This window comes from Ambystoma mexicanum, chromosome 2p (genome assembly GCF_040938575.1).
Source record: "Ambystoma mexicanum isolate Mex_15411 chromosome 2p, UKY_AmexF1_1, whole genome shotgun sequence".
Lineage (NCBI taxonomy): Eukaryota > Metazoa > Chordata > Amphibia > Caudata > Ambystomatidae > Ambystoma > Ambystoma mexicanum.
This window is the reverse complement of record NC_090923.1, coordinates 10,454,013-10,479,113: the sequence shown is the minus strand read 5'-3', so window position 1 is coordinate 10,479,113 and position 25,101 is coordinate 10,454,013. Positions and strand designations below refer to the sequence as shown.

Here is a 25,101-nt window from a genome sequence, read left to right as displayed (position 1 = left end):
TCACTATCTAAAACAAATCCATCAGCTCTGTTCCAGGAAGCAGTTTACTCCAGGGTAAAGACAGAAAAAGGAACACAGGTAGGTAAGGTTAAAATTCAGCATGTCAGCTTTCCAGGATTACTTTAATTTGGTAAACATTTTGGTCCACAATTCCTTGTTGGAATTCAGAGAGAACAGCTATGATATCATTACATCCACAACACTTTTATTTCAGTCAAAAAGACACCATTTAATTTACAAATTTGCATGAATATTATTGTCTCACAGCTCAGTGACTACTTTTACTCCATTTGCCCTTCCTACTCTATTTATAAAATGTCCGACTTCTATAATACATGTCCAGATATTTCAATGGAACACTTGACATCTTGTCCAGGCCTTCACACCAGACCAGTCTCTTATACAGTAGTGTTTGACAGTGGGAATGCACCCCCCTTATGTAATTGCACCTCCATATGCCAATCCCAGGCCAGGGAACTCTCTACTAATCCCCAACACAGACAGGCAACATTGAGGACGGCGCTCGAGGCGAGCCATGCGTTTCTTGGACACCGACTTCTAGAATAATACTGGAGATTCCAGTTTATGGATTCATTCTCCATGTTTTCCTCTTGATGACCATTGCCTTTTCACATATGTTTTTCCAAGATGAGTCTAATTAGCCACGTGAGAATGCAACTTTCTCCAGGTGTATTAAAAAGGGCTCCAGATAATTTAAATTTGGAAGGTTAGAATCCCCATGTTTGGAAGTTGAAAGGGAAATTTCTTTATGGGGTGTAAAAGTATAATTCTCATTCCCAGTAGAGGCATTTTTACTTAAGCAGAAAACATATAACATTTTGTTTTTCCACGCATCTTTGTATTTAGCAATTGATGGAACATAAAATATGCATTTTTCCTCCGCAAATTATCTACGGATCATCAGTAATACCTGTAGAACACCTCCCAGTGTTAAAGTGTCCATAGAGCTGAGGGGTGAGAGCAGGCAATAGTGCAATACACTAGAGGGGATCCTAAGGAGAAGAGTGTTCCACTAGAGACAGGCAATAGTGTAACACACTAGAGGGGATCCTGAGGAGAAGAGTGTTCCACTAGAGATAGGCAATAGTGTAACACACTAGAGGGGATCCTGAGGAGAAGAGTGTTCCACTAGAGATAGGCAATAGTGTAACACACTAGAAGGGATCCTGAGGAGAAGAGTGTTCCACTAGAGATAGGCAATAGTGTAACACACTAGAGGGGATCCTGAGGAGAAGAGCGTTCCACTAGAGATAGGCAATAGTGTAATACACCAGAGGGGAACCTGAGGAGTAGAGTGTTCCACTAGAGACAGGTAATAGTGTATACACTAGAGGGGATCCTGAGAAGAGAAGCCGAGTGCTGCAGAATGTGCTGCCAAAGCAGAAACGCTGCATAGTTAAGTGAGGAGGATGTTTGCCGTGAGTCATGTGTTTCTTGGAAACTGGAGATCCCAGTTTATGTATTCCATTCTCCATGTTTTCCTCTTGATAAACATTGCCTTTTTACATGCATTTTGCCAAGCTCAGTCTAATTAGCCACGTGAGAATGCAACTTTCCCCCAGTTTAAGGAGGGCTACATTTTGGAATGTTTTGTAGAAAAGAATGTCACTCTTTGTTTTTCTTGCATCTTTGTATCTAGCAAATCATGCAAAATAAAACATGCTTTTTTCCTTTTTCGTTTCTCTGCATATGAGTCAGTAATACTTGGAGAACACGTCCCAGTGGTGAAGCGTGGCTGGTATCACTTGCCTGAACATATCCATGGAGTTATGTGTCCACTGCTTCCAATGTTATAGCTGGGTGCATTGCTCCTTGTACGATGGGAGTGTTTGACAATTCTTGGGGAGTAGATGTGATCAATACACCGCTTATCTGTAGTTCTGGGATTAAGAGATGCCTTCTTTTAAAAAATAAAAATGCATTCTTTATGGTACTTATTCATCCAAAGGTCACATGGTATGGGGAGTAGGTACCAAACAAGCTACACCACCTGGCTACCTTTTGAACCCGGAAATCCTCGTCTAGAGGGATAGAACTATATGTACAGGCAGGACAGGGGTGGAAGGATGGACTGCAGAAAAGGGGGACATGTGCCATAAAGGGCACAATGGGTTACACACAGCGCCTTAAACCCAATCTGAGAGGTCACATGACTTCTCACATTGGCCAGTGCAGGTTGTGATAAGGTCACATTTCTGAACGACTGAAAGAAGCAGGCTGGCACTTTCTGGGCCACTTGAAGTTAGTTACATATGCCAGGGAGCCCAGAATAAAATGGCATCGCCATAGACAAGTCTTGAAAAAATTAGGTTTATAGCAAGTGGATATGAAGGCTAAGAAATGGGAGGATATTGTGCAGCAACTTAATGTGGGAATAAACTGCTGCCAACCACAGCATCTGGGAGACAAGTGAGAGCTCACAGTCAATTTTGACACACAGGTATATGGCGTGAGCATCAAGCTCAGAGGAAGGCCAGGGAAGCATGCCAAGTGCCTGGTGCAACCCCAACAACCAATATAGTTTTGTCAGTCATTGAGAAACTATTGATTCGTTCAATGATATCAGACAGCTGGAAAAAATTAGGTTTACAGCAAGTGGGTATGAAGGTTAAGAAAGGTTATTGTGCAGCAACTTAAGTAGGGAATAATCGTGACACCCATGTAGATGGTGTGAGCACCAAGCTCAGAGGAAGGCCGTAGAGGCATGCCAAGTGCACAGTGCAACCCCAACAACAAAAATGGGTTTGTCAGTCTTTGAGAAACCATTAACTCATTCACGGTTATGAGAAAACTATGAAAGTAGAGTGATACCTTTGCTGAGCTCACAAATAAGCATAAGAGGATCAGACTTTTGTAACCAAAGAATCGGAATCTACAGGAGTTGATTAGTCCGGCCAGGAGTAGAACATAAAATGTTAAGGAGAGGAGATAAGGTGGAAGCTTGGGGCATGCCACATCCTGTTAATGAGGGACTCGGATATCAAATGAGGCATCACAGATGCTAATGTTCTATTTTCCTGGAAGGATTGTAACAAGGAGAAGGCTGAGTCCCTGAGGCGGGCATCTCTTAGACTAAATAGGATCTAATGGTCAATGGCGTCAAAGGCAACTGAGAGGTCCAAGAGAATACTAAATGTTTCCCACATTCACTTCACCAACGTGGCCTCTCATCTGTATATGTTCTCTGGCACCTTATACACAAACGATTACTCATTTAGTGGCAGGCAGAGTCTTGAAAAACATTTCATAGGACAGTTTCCCCCCTATATCTAAAGAGTGTATGTAGTTATTTATTCAGCCACCGAGTCTTCAAAATGTTGTTGCCCATTAATCTGCATGAGATCCTTAGGCGAAGTGTTCCATAGGATGGGTACCTTAGTACAGAAAGTACAGTCTCCTTTTAAAATATTCCAGAAGGGATGCATTTGAAACAACAGTAATTCAACCAATCATAATCGACCATGTGTGTGCCAAAGGAAACTGGGAACAGCTGTTGCGATAAGGTCATCACAGTGTTAGTAAATAGCCATGCCAAACTCAGACCTATTGAAGAAGCACCGCATCAAATGCAGAGGGGATTTTACCACCTATATGTCCTCTCACATGGAAGATGAGGACACTGGAGTATTTTCCACATTCACTACACATGCATGTATTATAAGGTGCTTAATAAGGTTACTCTTCACATTGAACCTCTTCCCACATTCTGCGCACTCATGAGGTTTCTCGCCTGTATGTGTCCTGTGGTGGCGAGTAAGTTCTTGTTTCCCAGCAAATCCTTTCCCACACTCAGTGCACTCATGAGGTTTCTCGCCTGTATGTGTTCTCTGGTGGATAGTAAGATGTCCCTTTTCAGCAAACCCTCTTCCACATTCTACGCACTCATGAGGTTTCTCGCCTGTATGTGTTCTCTGGTGGTGAATAAGAACACCCTTCCGAGCAAACCCTTTCCCACATTCAGTGCACACATGAGGTTTCTCACCTGTATGTATTCTCTGGTGGCGAATAAGATCTCCCTTCTGAGCAAACCCTTTCCCACATACAGTGCACTTATGATGCTTCCCACCTGTATGTGTTCTCTGGTGGATAATAAGATGTCCCTTAAGAGCAAACCCTTTCCAACATTCAGTGCACACATGAGGTTTCTCACCTGTATGTGTTCTCTGGTGGCTAGTAAGCGTTCCCTTCTGGGCAAACCCTTTCCCACATTCAGTGCACACATAAGGTTTCTCACCTGTATGTGTTCTCTGGTGGAGGTTAAGATGTCCCTTCTGAGCAAACTCTTTCCCACATTCGGTGCACTTGTGAGGTTTCTCACCTGTATGTGTTCTCTGGTGGATAGTAAGATCTCCCATCCAAGCAAACTCTTTTCCACATTCAGGGCATACATGAGGTTTCTCACCTGTATGTGTTCTCTGGTGGAGAATAAGCTGTGCCTTCCGAGCAAACGCTTTCCCACATTCAGTGCACACATGAGGTTTCTCACCTGTATGTGTTCTCTGGTGGTGAATAAGACCTCCCTTCTGAGCAAACACGTTCCCACATTCAGTGCACTCATGAGGTTTCTCACCTGTATGTGTTCTCTGGTGGAGAATAAGCTGTGCCTTACGAGCAAACCCTTTCCCACATTCAGTGCACACATGAGGTTTCTCACCTGTATGTGTTCTCTGGTGGTAAATAAGACCACCCTTCTGAGTAAACCCTTTTCCACATTCAGTGCACTCATGAGGTTTCACACCTGTATGTGTTCTCTGATGAATAGTAAGCGCTCGCTTCTGAGCAAACCCTTTCCCACATTCAATACACACATGACGTTTCTCACATGTATGCATTTTTTGGGGGCAGATATGTATATCATTCAAATGGGCAATATTCTCAAATTCAGTGAACTGATAACATTTTTCACACATGTTCTCATGTGGGCAATAAGTATGTTTTTAAGGTGTCAACTTTCTACATATTCTGTGCATGTCTAAAGTTTCTCATCAGCTTACTGCACCAGGTGCTTAATACGAGGACGCTTCCCACTGAATCTTTTCCCAAATTCAGAGCACAAATTAGCTTTCTTGTGTGAAGATCCTTTCTGGTGACAAACACGATTTCTCCTTTGATTGAAGGTTTGAAAATATTCAGTGCAAGGATACACTTTGTCCAGTCACATTTACAAGTGTTTCTCAAAATGCTTTAAATAAACTACCTTTACATTCAGAACGTGTACAAAATAGCACTCACATATGTTCTATCAAGAATAGCAGTGAAAACAAAAATGCTTTTCTTGCAGCATATCAAACATTGTCGTTTTCATGGCAGACATCCCTCTACCCCAGGATTGATAGAAAGAGCAAGCTTGGTTACTGGATGTTACCACAAAGGAGTTGCATGGACAGAAGCCGTCTGGTAGCCAATGGGCTTCTCAATCTCAGTTCCTGAATACTCTGAAAATACAACTGGACCCCAAAGTTTGCACACTTCTAAGATGCTTGGAATTTGAATATTCTCATGATGATACTTTTCACTGCATCAGTCCAGAGAATCTACCAATCACTGTTGTTGCATTTATGGGGCGTCAACCACCTGTTAAAATAAAAGGAGATGTAATTAGTTTCAACACGTTCACAATCACAGGCATGACATGTAACAGGCAGACTGGTTCTCAGTAGTAGTGATGTGCACTAGTTAATTACTCACGTAGTAGCTCATAATACTAGGGTGCCATCTATTGGGGACACGCACTCTAGGGGGCAGAGTAGTGGCTCTCTGATAATAAAGTTTTATGTGATGGAGGCCAAACGCTGCAGGAGTCGTGGAATTCATTTTTACTAAGACCGTTTTAGTATCCAAGAGTAGGAGATTGAAACACAGGCTGGGTGAACAAACATTTGAAGTGGGTACTTTAATCTTCGGGCCGTCCATATTCATTCTTCTTCCGAAATTAATAAACCAGCTTGAAAACTGCACATTTCCATATACAAACAATAAAGGCAGGTGTTTGACACTATGTCAGCCGTTGGCCCAAACACAGAGACTGATAGAACTCAATTTTTGGAAATAAGGCAAAGCGTCTTCCATCCACATCGTATCCTTTGCCTTCCTAATTGTTTATGCATATGCCCTGTTGCCGTGTACTGAGGATTATTGTCCAAAGTGATACCCAATTTTGTTGCCTTTTCAAGATAGAACTGGGTAGTGTTCAGGAGGGGCTACACAGTATGTTCTTGTTGTGTTGGTGTAAATGGGTCTGTTACTTGCCAGTTTCCCACAATCTTATCCAGAACCCTTATTTATTCATTTGACATTTGTAGAGCGTGCAGAAATCAAGGGCATGTGGGCACTAATTACATTTTAAGGCATGAAACAGGACAGACAGTCGGAACAGATTGGGACCACACCACATTCCGTGGTTGTATACGAATTGTTCGTACTACAACTGTTCGAATGACAACTGACCTTTTCACAATTGACCGAATTGTGAAGGTCAATTGTAAGATATATGCGGGGGAAACCCCCCACAATCCCCCACCCTTCCCAAACCCGTCCAAAACCCTATATATATATATATATATATATATATGTATGTATGTATCAGTGAAAAAAATGGGTTTTCAAGGGTTTTTCGGTTTTACTTGGAACCATAACGTCCCTTTAACAACGTTTTTTCACTGAATTTCATAGGTTTTTAGTAGCGCAACGTAACCATAACGTCCCTTTAACAAAGTTTTTTCACAGAATTTCATAGGTTTTTAGTAGCAAAACTTAACAATAATGACTTTGACTTTATATACATGTCATATGGAACTGACTAGATCTCTTCTTATGAACTTGATGTCCGCGAAATTATTTAATGTTCTCGGACATGTTCGGAGAACAGTACCACTACCTAAAAACTTTGGGGGGGGGGTATGTTTGATTGTTATATCATAATATAAGAACATTTAACAAATTCACAAAGCAGCACACAAACACCTTATATATAGTAATACATAAGAAATGTAACCCATATATGTAACACACTAACCATTCATTTAAATACAATATGTTCTGAAATGGAATATACCACAAGAAGATAAATTGGCTTCCAACATAATTACCTCACATACACAACAGAACTGAGAACAAGACCAGACCCACTGAATACATAGGACTTATCTTACCAGAAATAGTAAGTGTACTTCATTTTACTCATATATTTATAAACTTTCTGTATTAGATTAAAAAATATATTATCTTTTTTTTTTTTTCTCACAGAAATGTCTAGTACTCTGGAATGGCTAGAGGACAATTTCCCACATGAAGAAATGTCACAAGATAGTGAAACTAATGGTAAACACTTTATAATATAAACCATTTAAATATTATTATTTTGTATACATTTAACAGAGCATAACAAAATAGAAACTACCTCTGAAGAAGCTGTTATGGAAAACACGCTTGACAACATAAAAGAAAAAATTGATTTACTGTTGACCAATTTTAATAATTTGAAAACTTTTGTTGAAGATCATTTTAAAAAAAAAAACGTTATACCATTGCCCCACATGTACTTGTCCCTCCTCACCATATCCCAGTCAATTATCCCCAAACCCTCTCCATAATCGAAAACGTTTTGATGAGATTTCCATCCCTTCCTCACCTAATACCAATCATGTTGAAACCCCAAATTCTCCTGTTTTTGTTTCTGTTTCTGCCTCACCTTCTCTGACATAAATTATTAATATATGTAAATAAAGTTTAATTTTTATATTGTATTGTGAACAGTTTCCGTTTTTTTTTAAAAACAATGAAAGTGTCCGCGGACAGTGCGAGTGTTCTGAAATGTTCGTACATAAACGAAAATGGAGGTGTCCTGAAGAACTCCACACCTGTTCGTACTGTTCGCTAGCAAGTTGAAACTGTTCTAAGAACACACGTGGTGTCCTGAAATGTTCGTAAAGAAATAAAAATTAAAGTGTTCTAAAGAACACTATATCTGTCCGTAATGTTCGCTATCAACTTAAAACTGTCCTAAGAACACAATTGCTGTCCTGAAATGTTCCTAAATACACGAAAATGATGTGTCCTGAACAACAGTACAACTGTTCGTAGGGTTCGCTACCCAATTGAAAGTGTTCTAAGAACACAATTGGTGTCCTGAAATGTTCCTACATAAACTAAATTACATGTGTCCAGAAGAACACTATATCTGTCCTTACTGTTCGCTACCAAGTTTAAACTGTTCTAAGAACACACGCGGTGTCCTGAAATATTCGTTTCACGTGTGACGCACTTTTATTTACTTCAGAACCCGAACAGTGTCCGTAGGACATCAATGCGCATGTGCTAACCAATCTCCGTGCACTTGGTGTCCTGCGGACAGGCGCTTCCTTCGCAGACTAGTTCGCAAACAGATCATATGACCGCGCCCACGCTCATCGTGTGTACTGAAATGCGGACACTGTTCGTGTCCCCGAACAATTTAAAAGTACATTTTCAGTAAATCTATAATATTTTTCAATAAAATCTCACCATGCCACAAGTCCCACATAGCAATCTTGACTTCTATATACCTTTTGAAACTTTCCGATCCTTTTTTTGTGTTTGATCTGTCCGTGCACAGTGCGCATGTCCGCGGACCGCGCACAAGTACCCCTATAAAAGACCACGCCCAAGAGCTTATTCCCATTGTGTTTCTGGCTATTCTTCAGAACACAGTGATTTTTGCTGCCACCTGCAGACTACACCATCATCGACATGGCATCCTTGGCTGCTGAACTGCCACTTGGTGCTGCACCTGCTTCAGCACCACCACCTCCCCCTCCACCACCACCACCTCCCCAAGGGCCTGAAGAGGGGAACAGGAGTGAGGATGCGGAGGAGGAAGAAGAGGATGATGAGAATGAGGAAGAGGAAATCCCTACTACCCGCACTAGGCATGAGTCTTGGGTGTGGCGGTTATTTACCATTCATGGGAATGGTCCTAAGGCTTGTGCGAACCATGTTACCTGCAATGAGTGCACAATGATACTCAGTCGTGGGAAGCAAGGTAACTACAGCTTTGGGACCATTACTATGAAGCGACACCTGAGGTCATTTCACTCTGGGGCTATTCGCAGGGTTGTACCTTGCGAAGAACGTAGCAGGTTGATTTCGTCTACTTCATCCTCTGTTTCTGATCCTGTCACCACAAGGAACACCTCTGTGGGACAGCGTCTTTCTCAAGCTGCCTCACAGGCCATACAGAATGCTGATGACCCTTACCTTTCGAGGGTCACAGTTGTATGTATGTACTGTGACACAGTACTCTGCAGGGGGGAGCGACTTCGGAGTGGTTTTGAGACTATCGTCTCAGAGCACGAGAAGACCTGCTCACTACCCAAATAAAACCCACTCTACATCTTCCTCTCTCAGCTCGCCCTTTCTTATCCCTGTGGTTGGTGTCCCCCCCCCTTTACCCTCCTTTACCCTCCTCTCCTACTGTGTCGTGTCTAAAAAACCAAAAAAAATACAAAATTACAAAAATCAAAAAAAATAAGGCTCTTTTCAGAGCCGCCTTTCCCAGTTAAAAAATAGAAGTGAAAATAAATGAAGCAGGGCTCTTTGTATTTTTTAGAAGTCCGCGAACAGTTCACGAACATTAAAAAAATTGGGTTACTACTCCATCACAAACATTGTAATTTTCTCTGGAAAGAAGTGGTGGCTCTGAAAAGAGCCTTTGGGTGGTGTTTGTAAGTCAGTAGCTTAACATCTACTTCAAAATCGTTGTTGTAATTCCAAAAAAGGTCGCAATGCATTTTGTACATTTCTCAGAAAAATCTGATTGCCAGCATAAGTAAGATGGACTCCATCTCTGCGAAAAATATATGTACTACAAAACATAATATTTTCATTGTGAAAAGAAGACATGCCAAAATCTCTTAGAAAGCCACAAACAGCCTTATTAACATTGCACCTTACTTTTTCCATTTGTGGACCAAATGAAGAAGAACGAAGCCACATTTGTCTCTGCACAATCCGTGAAAATATCACTTGCGAATTAGGAAACATGTCCATAACCTTCCTCAGTCCTTCTTTCATAGCAAATTGCAAAAACATTCCAGTCACATGCCCTAAACTGTTCCCTCCACAATGAATTACAATTATGTCTGGATGTTGCTCTGTCTCCAAAGTAGCACAGAGAGGTAGCAAATCCAACCACTTCATTCCACGTACTCCATGCCAGTGTACTTCCACATGTGGGAATACAAGATCTACAGCTACTCCACACCTTTCTGCATGCACCTTCAACCAATGTATCCACAAATCTCTTAAAATCCAAACAATCTGTTTTCTGAAACACACAGCCATAGCTATCTTTTGTTCTCTCAGCAAGAGTATCTCAAAAAATCTCTCCTGGCACAACACACCCACCAAACTTTCCTGACCAATCCCTTTCAGTGATTATTCTCATTTGCATGACTTCTGAACCCAAAAATCCCCGGATGTAACTCCCGATGTCCTGGAAATACCGCCATGTCCGCGGACATATCGTAACATGAACAGCCCTTCTACCATTTCCACTACACTCTCTCTGCCATTCCCTCATTGGATGTACCTCAAAAATCACATGACCATGCACCAATCACATTCAAGACCTCTACATCTAACTGCATCATCATAGATCAGCACTGCAAATGTACTCTGAATCTCTCTGAGTACAAGTGTCATATCATTGGCAAGCAGCATCTACCAGAAATACTGTACAAGTCTTCAATATTTCTACTTGCAGCTCCATGCATATCCACATGCATGAACACAAACTTCAGGTATGTATATTTTCTGTATAGTACATGACATAGCTCTCAACCATTTTTGTTTTACAGGCGGGTAAAATCACCTGATTTTGTTTTTAGTGGGTGAGACGCCCATTGGAATGAATGGGCGTGCAGGAGGCTTGGCGGGTGCGTCTGCCCTTTACAAGGCGTGTGACACCCGCCAAAAGCGTGTGAGTTGAGACCTATGGTAGATGAACACATTTTCAAACAGACTTTTACCTTGTAAAATCTGTAAAATGAATTTACTGTACTTTTTTCAATTTCCTAAAATCAACTACCACTTATACACCTTTATACTTTTTACTTTCTTTAAACACACACACTCAAATCATGTTAAACTAACATTTTTTAAATAAAATATATAGACTACATATATTCAAACAAAATTGCATGCAAACACAATCTATGTTTAAACCTTTATAAAAATACTTATACAATTTCATATTTTTTGTTTTATTTATTTATTTACTTAATTACTTTAAATTAGACATGACATTGAGGCGCTATTAACTAGAACAGTTTATTTACAGAAATAGTGGTATTCACTAATATATTATAAATTTCATAAGACATAGTAAAGATTTTTTTTTTGCTACAGTTAGTCATTCAATACAATTTGTTCATTAAGAACATATCATATGTACTGAACTGATGCAACATATCTTATGTAAATAAATTAGTTTAATAGTTTTACAGAAGGCACTGAGGATTTCAATTAAAAAAATCAATATCTAAATTAAAAACAGTGCTATATACAAAGAAAGTTACTAATTTGAAGCTTTCACAGTTGCAGTGTAGACCAGTTTCCTGAAAAGAAGCAGCCAAATTCGAAGAAGAAAGAAAAACTAAGAAGTTACCTGTTAATTTAAAAAAAAAGTAAGTAAAATATGACCATATTATTTATATTATTAATCAAATATACTATAACATTAATACCAGCTATTTTGGTTTCTTAAAATAGAGATTTTGTACCATTTTGTCCAAAAATGTCCATGTCGTAAACAGCGATTTACAACCAGAATGGCCCACAAATTTCTATTTTTGGACACACAAATTAGCCAACTGAACCACTACAATTTTCATATTATAGAACAAACAACTGTTTTAATTGTATACATTACATTTACTATTTGTACTTTTCCACACCACTAGCTTACTTTTTTTTGTCATCTGAACCCCAGTTTAGTGACACATAAATTCAAGAATACCTACCCCTACTAGTTTTAGTTCCCAATGCACAATCACACACCATTACATACATCTTTATCATCTTACTCAAACACTCATGCACACAGCACACATACATTCCAGAACACCCCAACCCATATCTTCTTTATTTTTTTCAACAGACCCTAAAGAATGCCTACCAAAAGACAACTCCGTAGAAAGCAACGCAAAATTAGAGCAAATGAAAATAAAGGTGTCCAACATAAGCATCCATCTCTAGCAGAATTTGTAAAAAAAGTTGAAACAAAACAGCTAATACAATCATTTAGTGAAACACAAAAAGTTTCAAGTACAACAACTTCGCTTCCTCTATCAAAATGTAAAACAAACCAAAAAACAATTAACAGAAAATCACCTATCAGTACAGATAAAACTACTTCTTCAAATTTTAATATAGTGCAAAGTAAGCAGACCAAGAAAAGTATTCTAGCCAAAATATACCGTCACAAAGTCCTTCAAAATCTTATAAAAACAGGAGAGAAATCAGGTTCAAAGCTTAAAACCTATCGTAGGAAATTAATCTTAGAAGCATTGATGGACAGTGCAATTCTTCTCAAAAGAAATGTATTTATTTTACTGTTAAACAAAATGAAACCACTAACAAAACTAATAACTAAATTACAAAAAAGACTTCTCAATAAGCAAAATGTCAACAGAAAGAACTTCTTAAGTATCTGCAGAGTTGAATGGAATCACACTACGAGCACAGAACCATATTTTAATGAAGAAGCGTACAAACAAAAGCAAACAAATACAATTGCCATAAATAGCAGTGGTCGAGGTTATGAAAAAGTGAATAATACCATAATGGAACAAGAAGTACTTCTTACATAAATATGCCCTGTAAACTTAGAATTACCCCTCCATTCAACTGAATCAGAACGTCTAGTGTACACATGGCCATGCACGTCAATGTGTAACATTCCCAAACAATGTTTCAAATCTTTACACCAATTCCTCAATAAATATGTAAAAAGCAAAGACAAAATCAAAATTAAATTACTGCAAAATATAGATACCTGTCCAGTGCGCAAGTACACAGGACTACAAGGACATTCATTGGCCTGCATTACAGGACCTACTTGTAAAACCACTTTCCATGATATCAAAAGGATATCAACACATCATTCAACTATTAGAAATCTAGTCTATAAACTGTACTATGCTAAAAGTCCTGCTTTAGCACTAGCAAAGTTAAATAACATCCTTCTACATGGTACAGCAAAAGACCTACTTGAAGAAATTCACTATATCCAGAAAAAATATTTTTTAAGTGAAAGCCATTTACAGAATGAAATAGCTTTAAACCAATTAAGCAACAATTCTACACATGGCAACCTTTTGCTAAACACATACAAAAAAGAAATACTAAAATTTAAAAGTACATCAGCTGAAGTACCAAACCATGTATGTGTATGTTGCAGTAGAATTTTTTATAAAAGTAACACAAAAACTGTGGACCTATCATACAAAATAGAAGACAATGAAGATTCTAAATGGTTTGAATTAGCTCTCTACCTTCTAGCAGAAAACAAATATGAAATAACTGAGCCCTTAATACTTTGCGGTTATTGCACCACAAAACTTGACAACAACCAAATTCCTTCACGTTCTATTACAAATAATTTGGAATTATACCCAGTACCAAAACCTCTACAACAACTTAATTTATATGAGAGCATCATAATTCAAACAGTACACCCATTTCAAGCAATAATACGCCTTCAACCAAAAACAGCAAAATTACCTCCCTCTGAATTGGTAAAAGGCATTCGTGGAAAAGTAGTTTATTTACCATTAAATCTAAAAGAAAATGTGCATACTCTAGGAGTGCAACGTCCAATGCACCAATCTTTAATTATATTAGTAAATGGAGTACCTACAAAAGACAAAAAAATATGGCAACAGCTGGTAGATTTATATAAAGTTAGACAAGCCGTCCAAAATCTTAAAGAGAATAATGAATATTACAAAGAAATTAATATTGAAGAAAACTTGAAAGATACAACTGAAATAATTCAAGAAATACAAGAAGCTGGTCAATTTGAGCTACTAGATCCTGCTACAATATCAAATACTTTAGACCAGTATACAATTCATCCTTTGCACTGTAATGACACCGTACAAGATGTACTGGAAACTTACCAAATGCGTCAAACAAAAGGATCGCCAATCAGTATATGGGAAAAAAGTATAGAAGCACATGCTTTTCCTCTACTCTTTCCAACTGGCAAAGGAGGAAGATATGATGATAGACCTATTCAAATATCAGCTTCAGAATACCGCTCATTACGGATGTATTCTGAAGATCCCAGATTTAGACAAAATGTGGAATACATATTCCACCTACTCTTTGAAAGTGAACTAGCAACTTTATGTTACGGAGTTGCACACATATTAAAATCAGGATCACACTTTCAAAATATGACAGCTACACAATTATTAGAGAAAGTGCAACAAAAGGATGAGATTTTACAATCAAATATTACAAATCTATTAGCAAATATGCGTGGTACTAAAGAGTACTGGTTTCGACGTCATGGAGATGTACGTTGTATGATCAGAAACCTTGGCCCACCCACTTGGTTTGTTATATTAAGTTGTGCAGAATATGCATGGGAAGATTTACATGATTTCCTACGCATATCAAATAAAAACAAAACAAACATAGATATTCTAACACCTGGAGAACTTTGTTCTTTGGATCCTGTTAATGTTTCAAGATATTATCACCATCGCTTCATTGCTATGCTACATTTTATTTGTAATGAAACTGTTCCTCCCCTTGGAGAAGTGCAACACTTCTTTTGGAGAAAAGAATACCAAGCCAGAGGAGCACCACATATCCATATACTTTTATGGATTAAAGATGCTCCTAAATTTGGTCAAGACAGTGAAGCCACTGTTTTACAGTTTATTGAAAAATATGTCAATTGTCAAATTCCATCAGAAGCCACAAATAGTGATCTTTGTGCACACATTTTACAATTTCAAAGACACAAATGTGGAAAATATTGTCGTCGCAAATACAAAAACAAAGGCAAATACTACACCAAATGCCGATTTGGTTTCCCTAGACCAGTTACAAATATAGGTCAAGTAAACAACCTCATGTCTTCAGTTAGACATACTGTTAAAGGAAAGTCACCTAAAAATACATCTTACATAAAAAGAAAAGAAGAAGAAAAATATATCAATGATTATAATGCAATCATTGCCCACTTATGGAATGCAAACATAGATGTGCAGTACATTGCAGACAATTCTACTGCAGTTGCACGATATGTCACAGCATACTTAACTAAAGCAGAAAAGACAGAGCTCCAAGACCTCTGGAATGACCTGTCATCAGATAAAACAGTATCTCAGATATTATATAGCTCGGGCATAAAAATGCTCACCCATAGAGAATGTGGATCTTATGAAGCAGCTGATCGTTTAACTGGTACTTCATTGTATGGTAAATCTGAAAATATAGTATGGCTAAGTCTTGGTCCAGCTAAATCTAGAAAAAGAGTTCTAAAATCATATGAAGATATAGAAACAATAGCCAAACATGATCCCAACAGCCAAGACATTTTAAAAAGCAATTTATTGGACACATACTACCCAAACAGAAGTAATACTTTGGAAAACATGTGTCTATACCAAATAGCCCAAAACTACACATACAACAATAATATGAAACCCGATGAAAAAAAAGGTAAATATAGAGTGACAGACTGTGAAGGCAGCTTAGTTAAACTCACTAAACCAAATTTAATTAATCATATCAAATTGTCATTGAAGACTCCTCAACATAAAGAAGTCTATTACATGTCCCTGCTACAACTCTTCAAACCATGGAGAAAAGAAGAACAATTACTAGATAACTATGACTCATATGAGGATGCTTTTAAAGCAAATGAAAGCACTATAACTGATGTAAACTTTACACAGTACAAAACAATGTTGCACGATGAACAGCAACATGAAGAAGAACTCCAAGCCCAACTAGATAAGGATACTCCTGACAGTAGTCAACCTTTTGTAACAGGAAGCCAAGAACCACTGGGAGAACCACTAATAACAAATGAGGCAAAATTAGCTATGATAGAAGTAGAAAACACCATGTGTCAGTATGAAGGTAAGGAAGACTTAACTATACTACAATCAAAACTAAACAATGAGCAAAGTAGCATTTTTCAAGAAGTAACAAAACAAATTGCACATGGTGTAAAACATGAAAATAAAGAATCTTCCTGCCATAATTATAAACCTATACTGCTGTACGTCAGTGGTAAAGCTGGTTCTGGCAAAACATTTCTAATCAAAATCTTTAGTAAGTTCCTTCAACAATTGACAAACAACAAACTGTCAGCTGTTGTCACTGCCCCCACAGGTTTAGCTGCCTACAACATAGGTGGTGTTACATTACACCGATTACTACTATTACCAGTAGAACACCAGAACAAATTAGACTATTACAAACTTTCTGCAGAAGCTGCAATGGAATTACGCAGAGTATTGAAACAAATGAAAATGCTACTAATAGATGAAGTGAGCATGGTCTCCAACCTGATGTTAGCTTTGATTCACCTCAGATTACAAGAAGTACTCAAAACAGACTAGGAAGAGCTCTTTGCAGGAAAACACATTATTGTTTTTGGAGATCTGCTTCAATTAACACCAGTAAAAGGTGAACCTATTTTTAAAACATTAGGGCACAAACTCTGCCGTAAAACTGTTGGCAGCATTGGAAATGTCAACCTTTGGCAACATTTACAATACAGAGAATTAACAGAAAACATGCGCCAATCTGCAGATCTAATTTATGCCAACATTTTAAAACGTTTGAGAGTTGGTATACTTTCTAAAGAAGCAGAAGCAACATTGAAAACCCGGCACATTAATGCACTTTATGGCGATAATGCATGTGCTACAGATGTTATGGAACAATTAGCCCACAAAAATGTCAATTGTATGGCCTTAATGCCAACTCTTACAAGCTGTTTCAAATTCAATGAAATCATGCTAAGTAAAGAAATGCAACCAATAATGGAAATTAGCGCCACAGACAAACTAGATGTACATGGTATGACACTACCCATGTGTGACCAAGCCACAACAAGACTAAATAATTTAGAAAAATCAATCTCAAACACAGCAAGCTTAGAAAAGATGTTAAAATTATCCTTAAATTGCAGAGTAATGCTTAAACGTAACCTTGACGTGGACCAAGGACTAGTTAATGGAGCACTGGGTACAGTTGTTGGCTTTCAAACATACCCACGTGACAACAAAATTCAGTTTGTCAATATACTCTTTGACAAACTTTCAGAAGTAAAACGGATAGGACGCTCAACAGCTAGATTCCTTCTCTTCAAAGATATGTATGTACGCAGAGAACAATTTTCTGTAACTGTTGCATACGCAGTCACAATTCATAAATCACAAGGTCTTACCCTAGACAAAGCAATGATAGATATTGGTAACACAGTCTTTAAAGAAGGCATGAGCTACGTAGCACTATCACGCTTATGTACACTTGACGGTCTATTTCTAATCAACTTTGATGCAAGTAAAGTAAATGCTGATATTCCTTGCATTTTAGAATATAATAGACTTCGCTCACTATACACTCCCCATCTAAACACATATTCTGTTCCACAAAAACTAAAACGTTGTAAAAGAAAACTGAAATGCAACAGGACGTCACTGGAAATCCTCCAAAGAGAGTAAAAGAAACTAATACTTCATCAAGTACCACAAACAAAAAAGAATCAATTAGAGAAAGTAAAACAGGTACTTCTTTAAAGAAGGAAGACAAACTCCAAAAAAAGCAGTTAGATACAGAACTACCTGGACCATTTAAATTCTCAAATATAGTTGGTGTAAGTTGCTATGCAAATGTAGCAATGAATATTCTATTTCAATTACCACCAATTGTTGACAACATTTACTCACACAGTACAAACCCATTGTGTTTGCAAATGTTAGTACTTCACAGAAATGCAGCAAACAATCCTGACAACACATATAGGGCCTCATTAGGATCCAGGCGGTAAGGGGTTTACGGCGGCGTAAACAGCGCCGACCCTTACCGCCTGATTCCGAGGTCCCTTAGCGCCATGGAGGTTTTAAAACCTGCTTTTAGCTAAGGGACCTTGTTGTTAATTACGCCACCGTAATTTACGGTGGCGTAATTAACGCCTTCCCCACTCCCATTATGCCCTATGGGGCAAAAATGGGAATGGGGAAGGGTAAATGGGTTAATGGGGACTTACCGCCCCACTCACCTCGGAATGGGGCGGTAAGCCCGCCAACCACCATGGCGTAAACATAGTGGTACCATGGTGGTAAAGGTACGACCCAGGCGGTAACTTACCGCCTGGGTCGTAATGAGGCCCATAGAGCTTTTGGAATAAGACGACAATTGGACCACTGTGCTGGAATGGTGAAATTCACTTTAAACTCACAGGAAGATCCATAAGAATTTCTAATGTACTTACTACAAGTACTGGAAAACAAAAACATACCTATAAATGAAATCTTTCAGATTTCATACATGTGGAAACATACATGCACTCTCTGCAACAATGTGACACAAGAAGAAATCCCCAATGAACGCTTCATATATATATCAATACCAAATTGTGAATCCATTCCATTTCAGCAACTTGTACAAAATGCAAACCATGGTAGATTATGCTCTACCTGCAATTCAGATAATCGCTCCACGTTAGTAATACAAACACATAGTAAATACGTAATACTAATGCTTCTACGTTACAATGCAGATGGTACCAAAAACAACTGCAAGCTGACTGGATTCACACATGGTGAAATGTCACTTGGTAAGAAAACCTTCACAACAATAGGTATAATCTACCACACAGGAGCCACAACCAATTCAGGGCACTACACTGCATACATAAAAAAGAAATGTGGATGGTTTGAATGTAATGATAGTACCATTACTCTAAAGCAGAGATTACCAGCAAATCTTACAAACGCTTATTTGATGTTCTTAAAACCAAAATTTGATAAATAAACTGTATTTAAACCTTTAAGTAAATTTGTGTTACAAAAATATAAACTGTTAGAATACTCCAAAAGCTATCTAACTGCTCAAAGATTCTACAACAACTAATCAGATAAATGAATACCACCAAATTAGACAAAAAATACACAGTCAGAATACGCCAATTGGTATCTAACTGTCCCAAAATTATAAATGTGTGTTAAAATAATATAAACTGTTAGAATACTCCAAATGCTATCTAACAGCTCAAAGATTCTACAACAACTAATCAGATAAATGAATACCACTAAATTAGGCCAAAAAATAGACAGTTACAATACGCCAATTGGTATCTAACTGCTCCAAAATTTTATAATATCAAAACAAATGAAGAATCTGTTACTGTTCCAAAAAAAATACAACAAAGCAAAGTATAAAGCATTAGCCAGAAACAACAAGTGAACACTGAAAACAAACAAACAAATAAACTGTAGCATAACAGAAAAAGGGTTTTTTTTAAATCCAACATGGATTTTTTTTTCTCCCACAGACCCAATGATTTTAGCAACAAATACAGAAACTGAGCAAATTGCACAGTACTCTGATTTGTACTCTACTAAATATGAGGGTCGAAAAAAAATAAAAGTATATTGCTTATACAATGTAATAAGTCATTACAAAATACTAATACTAACATGCTATTTTCTTTTATCACAGAAATGAAGAAGAAAACATCGACTCCCATTACTAGACCAAACAGTAAGTATACAATAATAAGGACAACCATAGCAGCACATCACATCCATAGTATCTAATACCTTTGTTCCTTATACATTTGTTTTTCACCCAAAGTTATAAACAAATATGAATGTGATATGCTGCGGTGGTTGTTGCCAGGGCATAGAGTCTTGGGTGCATGGCCAAATGGCCAAATGGCCATGCACCCAAGACTCTATGCCCTGGCAACAACCACCGCAGCATATCACATCCATAGAGTCAAACATTTCAACTATGATCTATGGGAAACTTTTAATGTCCGCGAACAATGTGAGTGTTCTTAGAACACTTTGAACTTGTAGTTATGGTTAAGTTGCTGTTTCCATAGGAAGAGCACTTTTTGGGCGGCTCATAACTTCGCTCTCCCTGGACGGATCCTCACCAAACTTTGCAAACTTTGCAAAAAAAGTGGTTGGGTCGCTCTAAATCTTTTTGCAAAGTTTGGTGAGGATTCGTCCAGGGGGGGAAAAGTTATAGAGGGGGTCCCAAAACTTTTTTTTTCCCCATAGACTGAATGGGAAAAAACTTTGCGCACAGCTACAGCCGGAACCCCTGGATGGATTTACACCAAATTTGCAGCAGGATCGGCGGCCTGGTCCCAAAAGCGTGCTTTCGTAAATTTGGTGTAAATCTGTCCAGTAGTTTTTTTAAAAATGACCAAAATGTAAGGTAAAAAAATTAGTGATATCTGCGTTCGCTTCGCGGACGGACTTCCCTGTTCGCTCCGCGGACAGCACCCCGATTGGCCCATGGCCTTGCGTCATGTCCGCGGACATGCGACATGTTCGCTGATTGGACGGCGAGGGGCGTGGAGCGCGTCAGATTTTCTGTGGCGCCCGCCATCTTGTATTCGCAGTCGACCGCGTACAGCGCAGTGAAACGTGGATACAAAATTGTATTTAGTGCTGTGTGATGGTGTGTAAGAGTGTTTGGGGAGGGTGGGGGAGTATGAGATAGGTTCAATGTTTTGTTTTTTCATGTGCTAGACCTTTTTGTTGCGTTCGATTTGTCCGCGGAGAACACGGCTGTTCTGACATTTTGTAAATAAACTAAATGGTGGGGTGTTTAGAGGACGGAGTATGTGTCATTTTTTTTCGCAAGGAAGGTAAAAATGAGCTATGAACACTCGCGGTGTACTTAATTGTTCGTAAATACACAAACTGGGGGTGTCCTCAGGACGCTGTCCGTATTGTAATCTGTCTAGTTGAATGTGTTCTAAGAACACTCGCAGTGTCCCGAAATGGTTGCAATTACACAAAATGGGGGTGTTCTGAGAATGTTGTTTGTATTGTTCGTTGTCAGGGTGAAAGTGTTTTAAGAGCACTCCTTTTGTTCGCTAATAGTACAATTTCCTAGGGGCGTCAACCGACTTTTTGTCCACTAAAGAAACGATAAATCCAGCTGGTGTGCGCCGACATTATGTGATAATCCTATGACTGGCGCTATTGACCTGGCTGACTTGCTTTTGCGACACTAAATCATATCTCCCGCCACTAAGCCTGATATTATCAAAGCATTTATATTCCCCGCCTTTCTCCGTGACGTTACAGGGAGCGTAATGAAACGCGCCCAGTCGTCTCCAGTACTACGCGACTTTACACAGAACCCGGAAGACAACACACATAATGTCACAACACAGCGCGCCACAATTCGGAATATGAAACTGTGATTTAAAAGCAAAGAGCAAGATTGTAAATGTTGTAAAGTACATTTATTTGACATCAAATGTTTAGAGAATATTCAGCAATTTGAATTTGTCTTTGTTGTCGATCCGCAAAAGTTCATGTTGAGACACGCAATGTTCCTTTGCGGTACAGAGAGTGTTAGATCAGCTTACAACTCAGTGCGCTACAATTCGGAATATGAAACTGTGGTTTAAAAGTAAACAGCAAGATTGTACATTTGGTAAAGTACATTTATTTCACATGAAATGTTTAGTGAATATTCAGCGATTTGCTATTGTCTCTGCTGTCGATCAGCAAAAGTTTATTTGGAGCCACACGTTGTTCCTTTGCGGTAGATAGGCTGTTGGTTTATGATAAAAGCAGTAAATGGTCGCTCTAATAATCGGAAGATTGCTCCAACAAAGAGCCATTAGACCACCCTATTGGTTGGTATTTTGTTTGTAGCCGCTAGTACTGCGTAAGGGCATATTGGTCCTTGGCGATTGTCCCATAAAATGGTGAGGGTCATGAAGTTGCATATTTGGACTTGCACCTGGCAGTTGAAGACCCCATCCGCTGGAGTCTGTAAATCGTGACATAGACAAAATGGGGCCACGTACCTGTTTTAAAAAACATAAATTAGTCTCACCAGCCAATCTTATTAAAATTAAAAATCATCATTTTATTTATTAGGGCGTGAAACTATTTGCTATCGAAGATAGTGCAACAGAGTATGTTAATAATAAAATAATAATATTTTCCCATTCATATAGCGCTAAGAACCGTGAGGTATGTAAGCGGTGCTTATTATTAACCACGGTGTGTGGTGCTCATTTATCAACCACGGAAGGATGAAAGGCTGAGTTTCGCCTTGCCGGGATTCAAACTTGCGTTAGCAAGCTGTGCACGGATGTCAAAGCGAGTGCTGTACTCGCTGTGCCACTTGACAGGCTACAGTGAAGTGGCACAGCGAGTAGAGCGCTTGACCGCCTATAGACCGGTTAAATTATTTCTATTAACCCACCCTGTGTCGTCTGCCTTTTTCAGAGCCCTCTAAACGACAGGGGATCAATTTGGCGGTGATAGTGCGCGGTAGAAAACATTATGCCACTTTCAACGAACAAGTTCAACTTGAGCGGTCTTTAATGCTACGCTATTGTAATTATATTTGGTATAAAGTAATCTAAAGGGTTACTTACAGAACAATTGCAATTTCCATTGTCTACGAGTGGTGCAGTCCCAAGATACAACTCCGCGTGTGCCAACGATCTTTCGTATAGTGATATAATATATAAAAGTGGTTTTGTTTCAGAAATTTCATCTTTATCTTCTCTTACGTTTTAGCAACACTCCTTCAAGAGAAGTCTTTCATCACAATCTCTGTCTGTCAAGGTCAAAACACAATATAACCTTATAGTCCGCTTCGTGAGCCTCTCCGGGGCCCGAGAAAAAAATGGAAGCAGCTGACCTTCACTGTGAACGAGCATAAATTCTTACTTTGCAACATTCTGTGTAAAGCCATCTGTAGAAGTTGGTTTTTGCACGCCATGTTTGTATATTGTTTGCGTGATATTAAAAAAGGTTTGTTTAAAGGACGTTATGGTTCTAAGTACAGCCGAAAGACCCCTGAAAATAGCAAGTTATGGTAAGCTATGAAAAATAACTCGTGCCAACACCATGCACTGCTAAGACTAACACCCAGGACATCAAAGATGACATCGCAAATGTCATTGATGAAATCACTGATGACATCACATGTGTATGTACTTTTTCATGGAATTTGTGTACTAGGGATTTTCATTATAATGTTCCGAAAAAAGCGTCAAGGATATTGCAATAAATATCATACCGTTATTAGTGCTTTGAACGATGCATTTATATCAATAAATAGCATTGTATTATGGGATTCTATGTAGTATACTGAGCTGCTAATGGAGAAAGATAGCATTGTGTGCAGAGTACAAGATAAAAGTATAATATTTGTAATGTTAATATGTAGAATAATGAAATGATAATTGTCCTGAAATGTTCGAAAATTCACAAAATGGGGGTGTTCTGAGGACGTTATTCGTATTGTGTGATTGCTTAGCTGTATGCAATGAGGGAATGGTACAGAGAGTAAAGTGGACGCCGTCCGCGGACACCGCGGCTGTTCGTGGACAGGGCGTGGTAAATCCGGGTTTTTCCAGGAAATCCAACATGGAAAGAAGACTGTACGGATCAGCCAATCAGATGTCGAGGTTGTGGATTTGTGTTGAAAGAGACTGTGTGTGGTGAAGATGGCAGAAGTGGAGAAAGTCAGGGTGTTGGTGCTCGGACATATGTTTGTGCATGGTTTACAGCAGTACACTGAATGCAGGCATGTTGCAAAGAACTTTGATGTCAAAGGAGTGGAGGTGGTGTGGAGCACTGTGCCTGATTGCAATGTACAGGGAATTATACAAGTTTGTGTGGATATGGCCACGATGAACAGTCTGCATGTGGTAGTTTTGCACTAAGGTGCTTTCCATTTGGGCAACGTCAGTGCCCCTACTTTGTTGGCTGATTTGGAACGCTTGGTTCAAGCCGTAGTGAAGATCCTTCCAAATGCGAAAGTAATTTTTTCTGGATTACTACCTAGGGCAATATGGGACAATAGTTCAGTTTTTTGTCCTCAGCAAAACATTGCTAGGTGTGTCATCAACCGAGGCATGTGTGCCTTCATGCTTAGAGCTGGTATGTTCTTCTGTAACAATGAGAATATTGATGCCAGTAATGCTGTTAATTTTAAAGAAGATGGCATTTGTTTATCTTTTACCGGAAATGCCTTTTTATTTTGGAATCTAAGGGTTGCTTTGGAGAAGGTTAGGTGAAGATTTTAGGAGTAAAGTAAGAAAAAAAAACAAGAAAAAAAATATAAAATAACAGGTGTCTGTCAAGCATCTGTAAAAAAAAAAAAAAAAAACGGCTCTTTTCAGAGCCAACTTCAAAGGGGAAATGGGGCACACTATTTAAATTTACATTCACCATGCTCAGATTTTCGATGTGTCCGCGGACATGGCGGTAGTCCGCGGACATGAAAATCACTACGAGGGGGTTAGTATGTTCTATGTTACATGTCAGGGATATTATGGTTAAGTTGTGCTACTAAAAACCTATGAAATTCAGTGAAAAAACTTTGTTAAAGGGACATTATGGTTCCAAGTAAAACCGGAAAACCCTTGAAATTCGCCAGTTATGGTAACATAAGCAACCATAACTCGCGCCACCGTGCACTGCTAACACTAACACCCAGGACATCAAAGATGACATCACAAATGTCATTGATGACATAACTGATGACATCACATGGCTGCCTCTCCCTTTTTATCCTTTACTGACATATCGAAGCCACATAGTTTTCTACAGTAACAGTCAGGAAGTAAAAATTGAAAAGGTACTATATTTGTAGACTTGGGGTCCTGTCACATCATATATGAAACATGTACATAGCGGAAGATACAGGCTTGAAAGAGAGCAATCCTTTCTGTGCATAAAGATAATCATTATGGTTATCAGCACTTTGTCATAGTTTTATTTTTATTACTCTACCTTCCCTTTATATGATCATATTTGTATACATTATACTCACTCTCCATAGAGT

General features: G+C 38.7%; 1 protein-coding gene and 1 long non-coding RNA gene across 2 annotated transcripts in view; both read right to left on the bottom strand.

Moving 5' to 3' along the window:
• Nucleotides 1–83: 83 nt before the first annotated feature.
• The window catches only part of LOC138566135 (zinc finger protein 268-like), a 170,215-nt gene continuing 145,197 nt past the window's right edge, over nucleotides 84–25,101 (bottom strand). The window contains exon 4 of the mRNA XM_069643140.1: nucleotides 84–4,759. Coding sequence (XP_069499241.1) covers nucleotides 3,621–4,759 — 1,139 coding nt within the window. The 3' untranslated portion in view covers nucleotides 84–3,620. The remainder of the gene's footprint in view (nucleotides 4,760–25,101) is intronic.
• Nucleotides 21,953–25,101, bottom strand: part of LOC138566141 (uncharacterized) — a 49,783-nt gene continuing 46,634 nt past the window's right edge. The window contains exon 3 of the long non-coding RNA XR_011301849.1: nucleotides 21,953–22,099. This is a non-coding gene — a long non-coding RNA (uncharacterized lncRNA). The remainder of the gene's footprint in view (nucleotides 22,100–25,101) is intronic.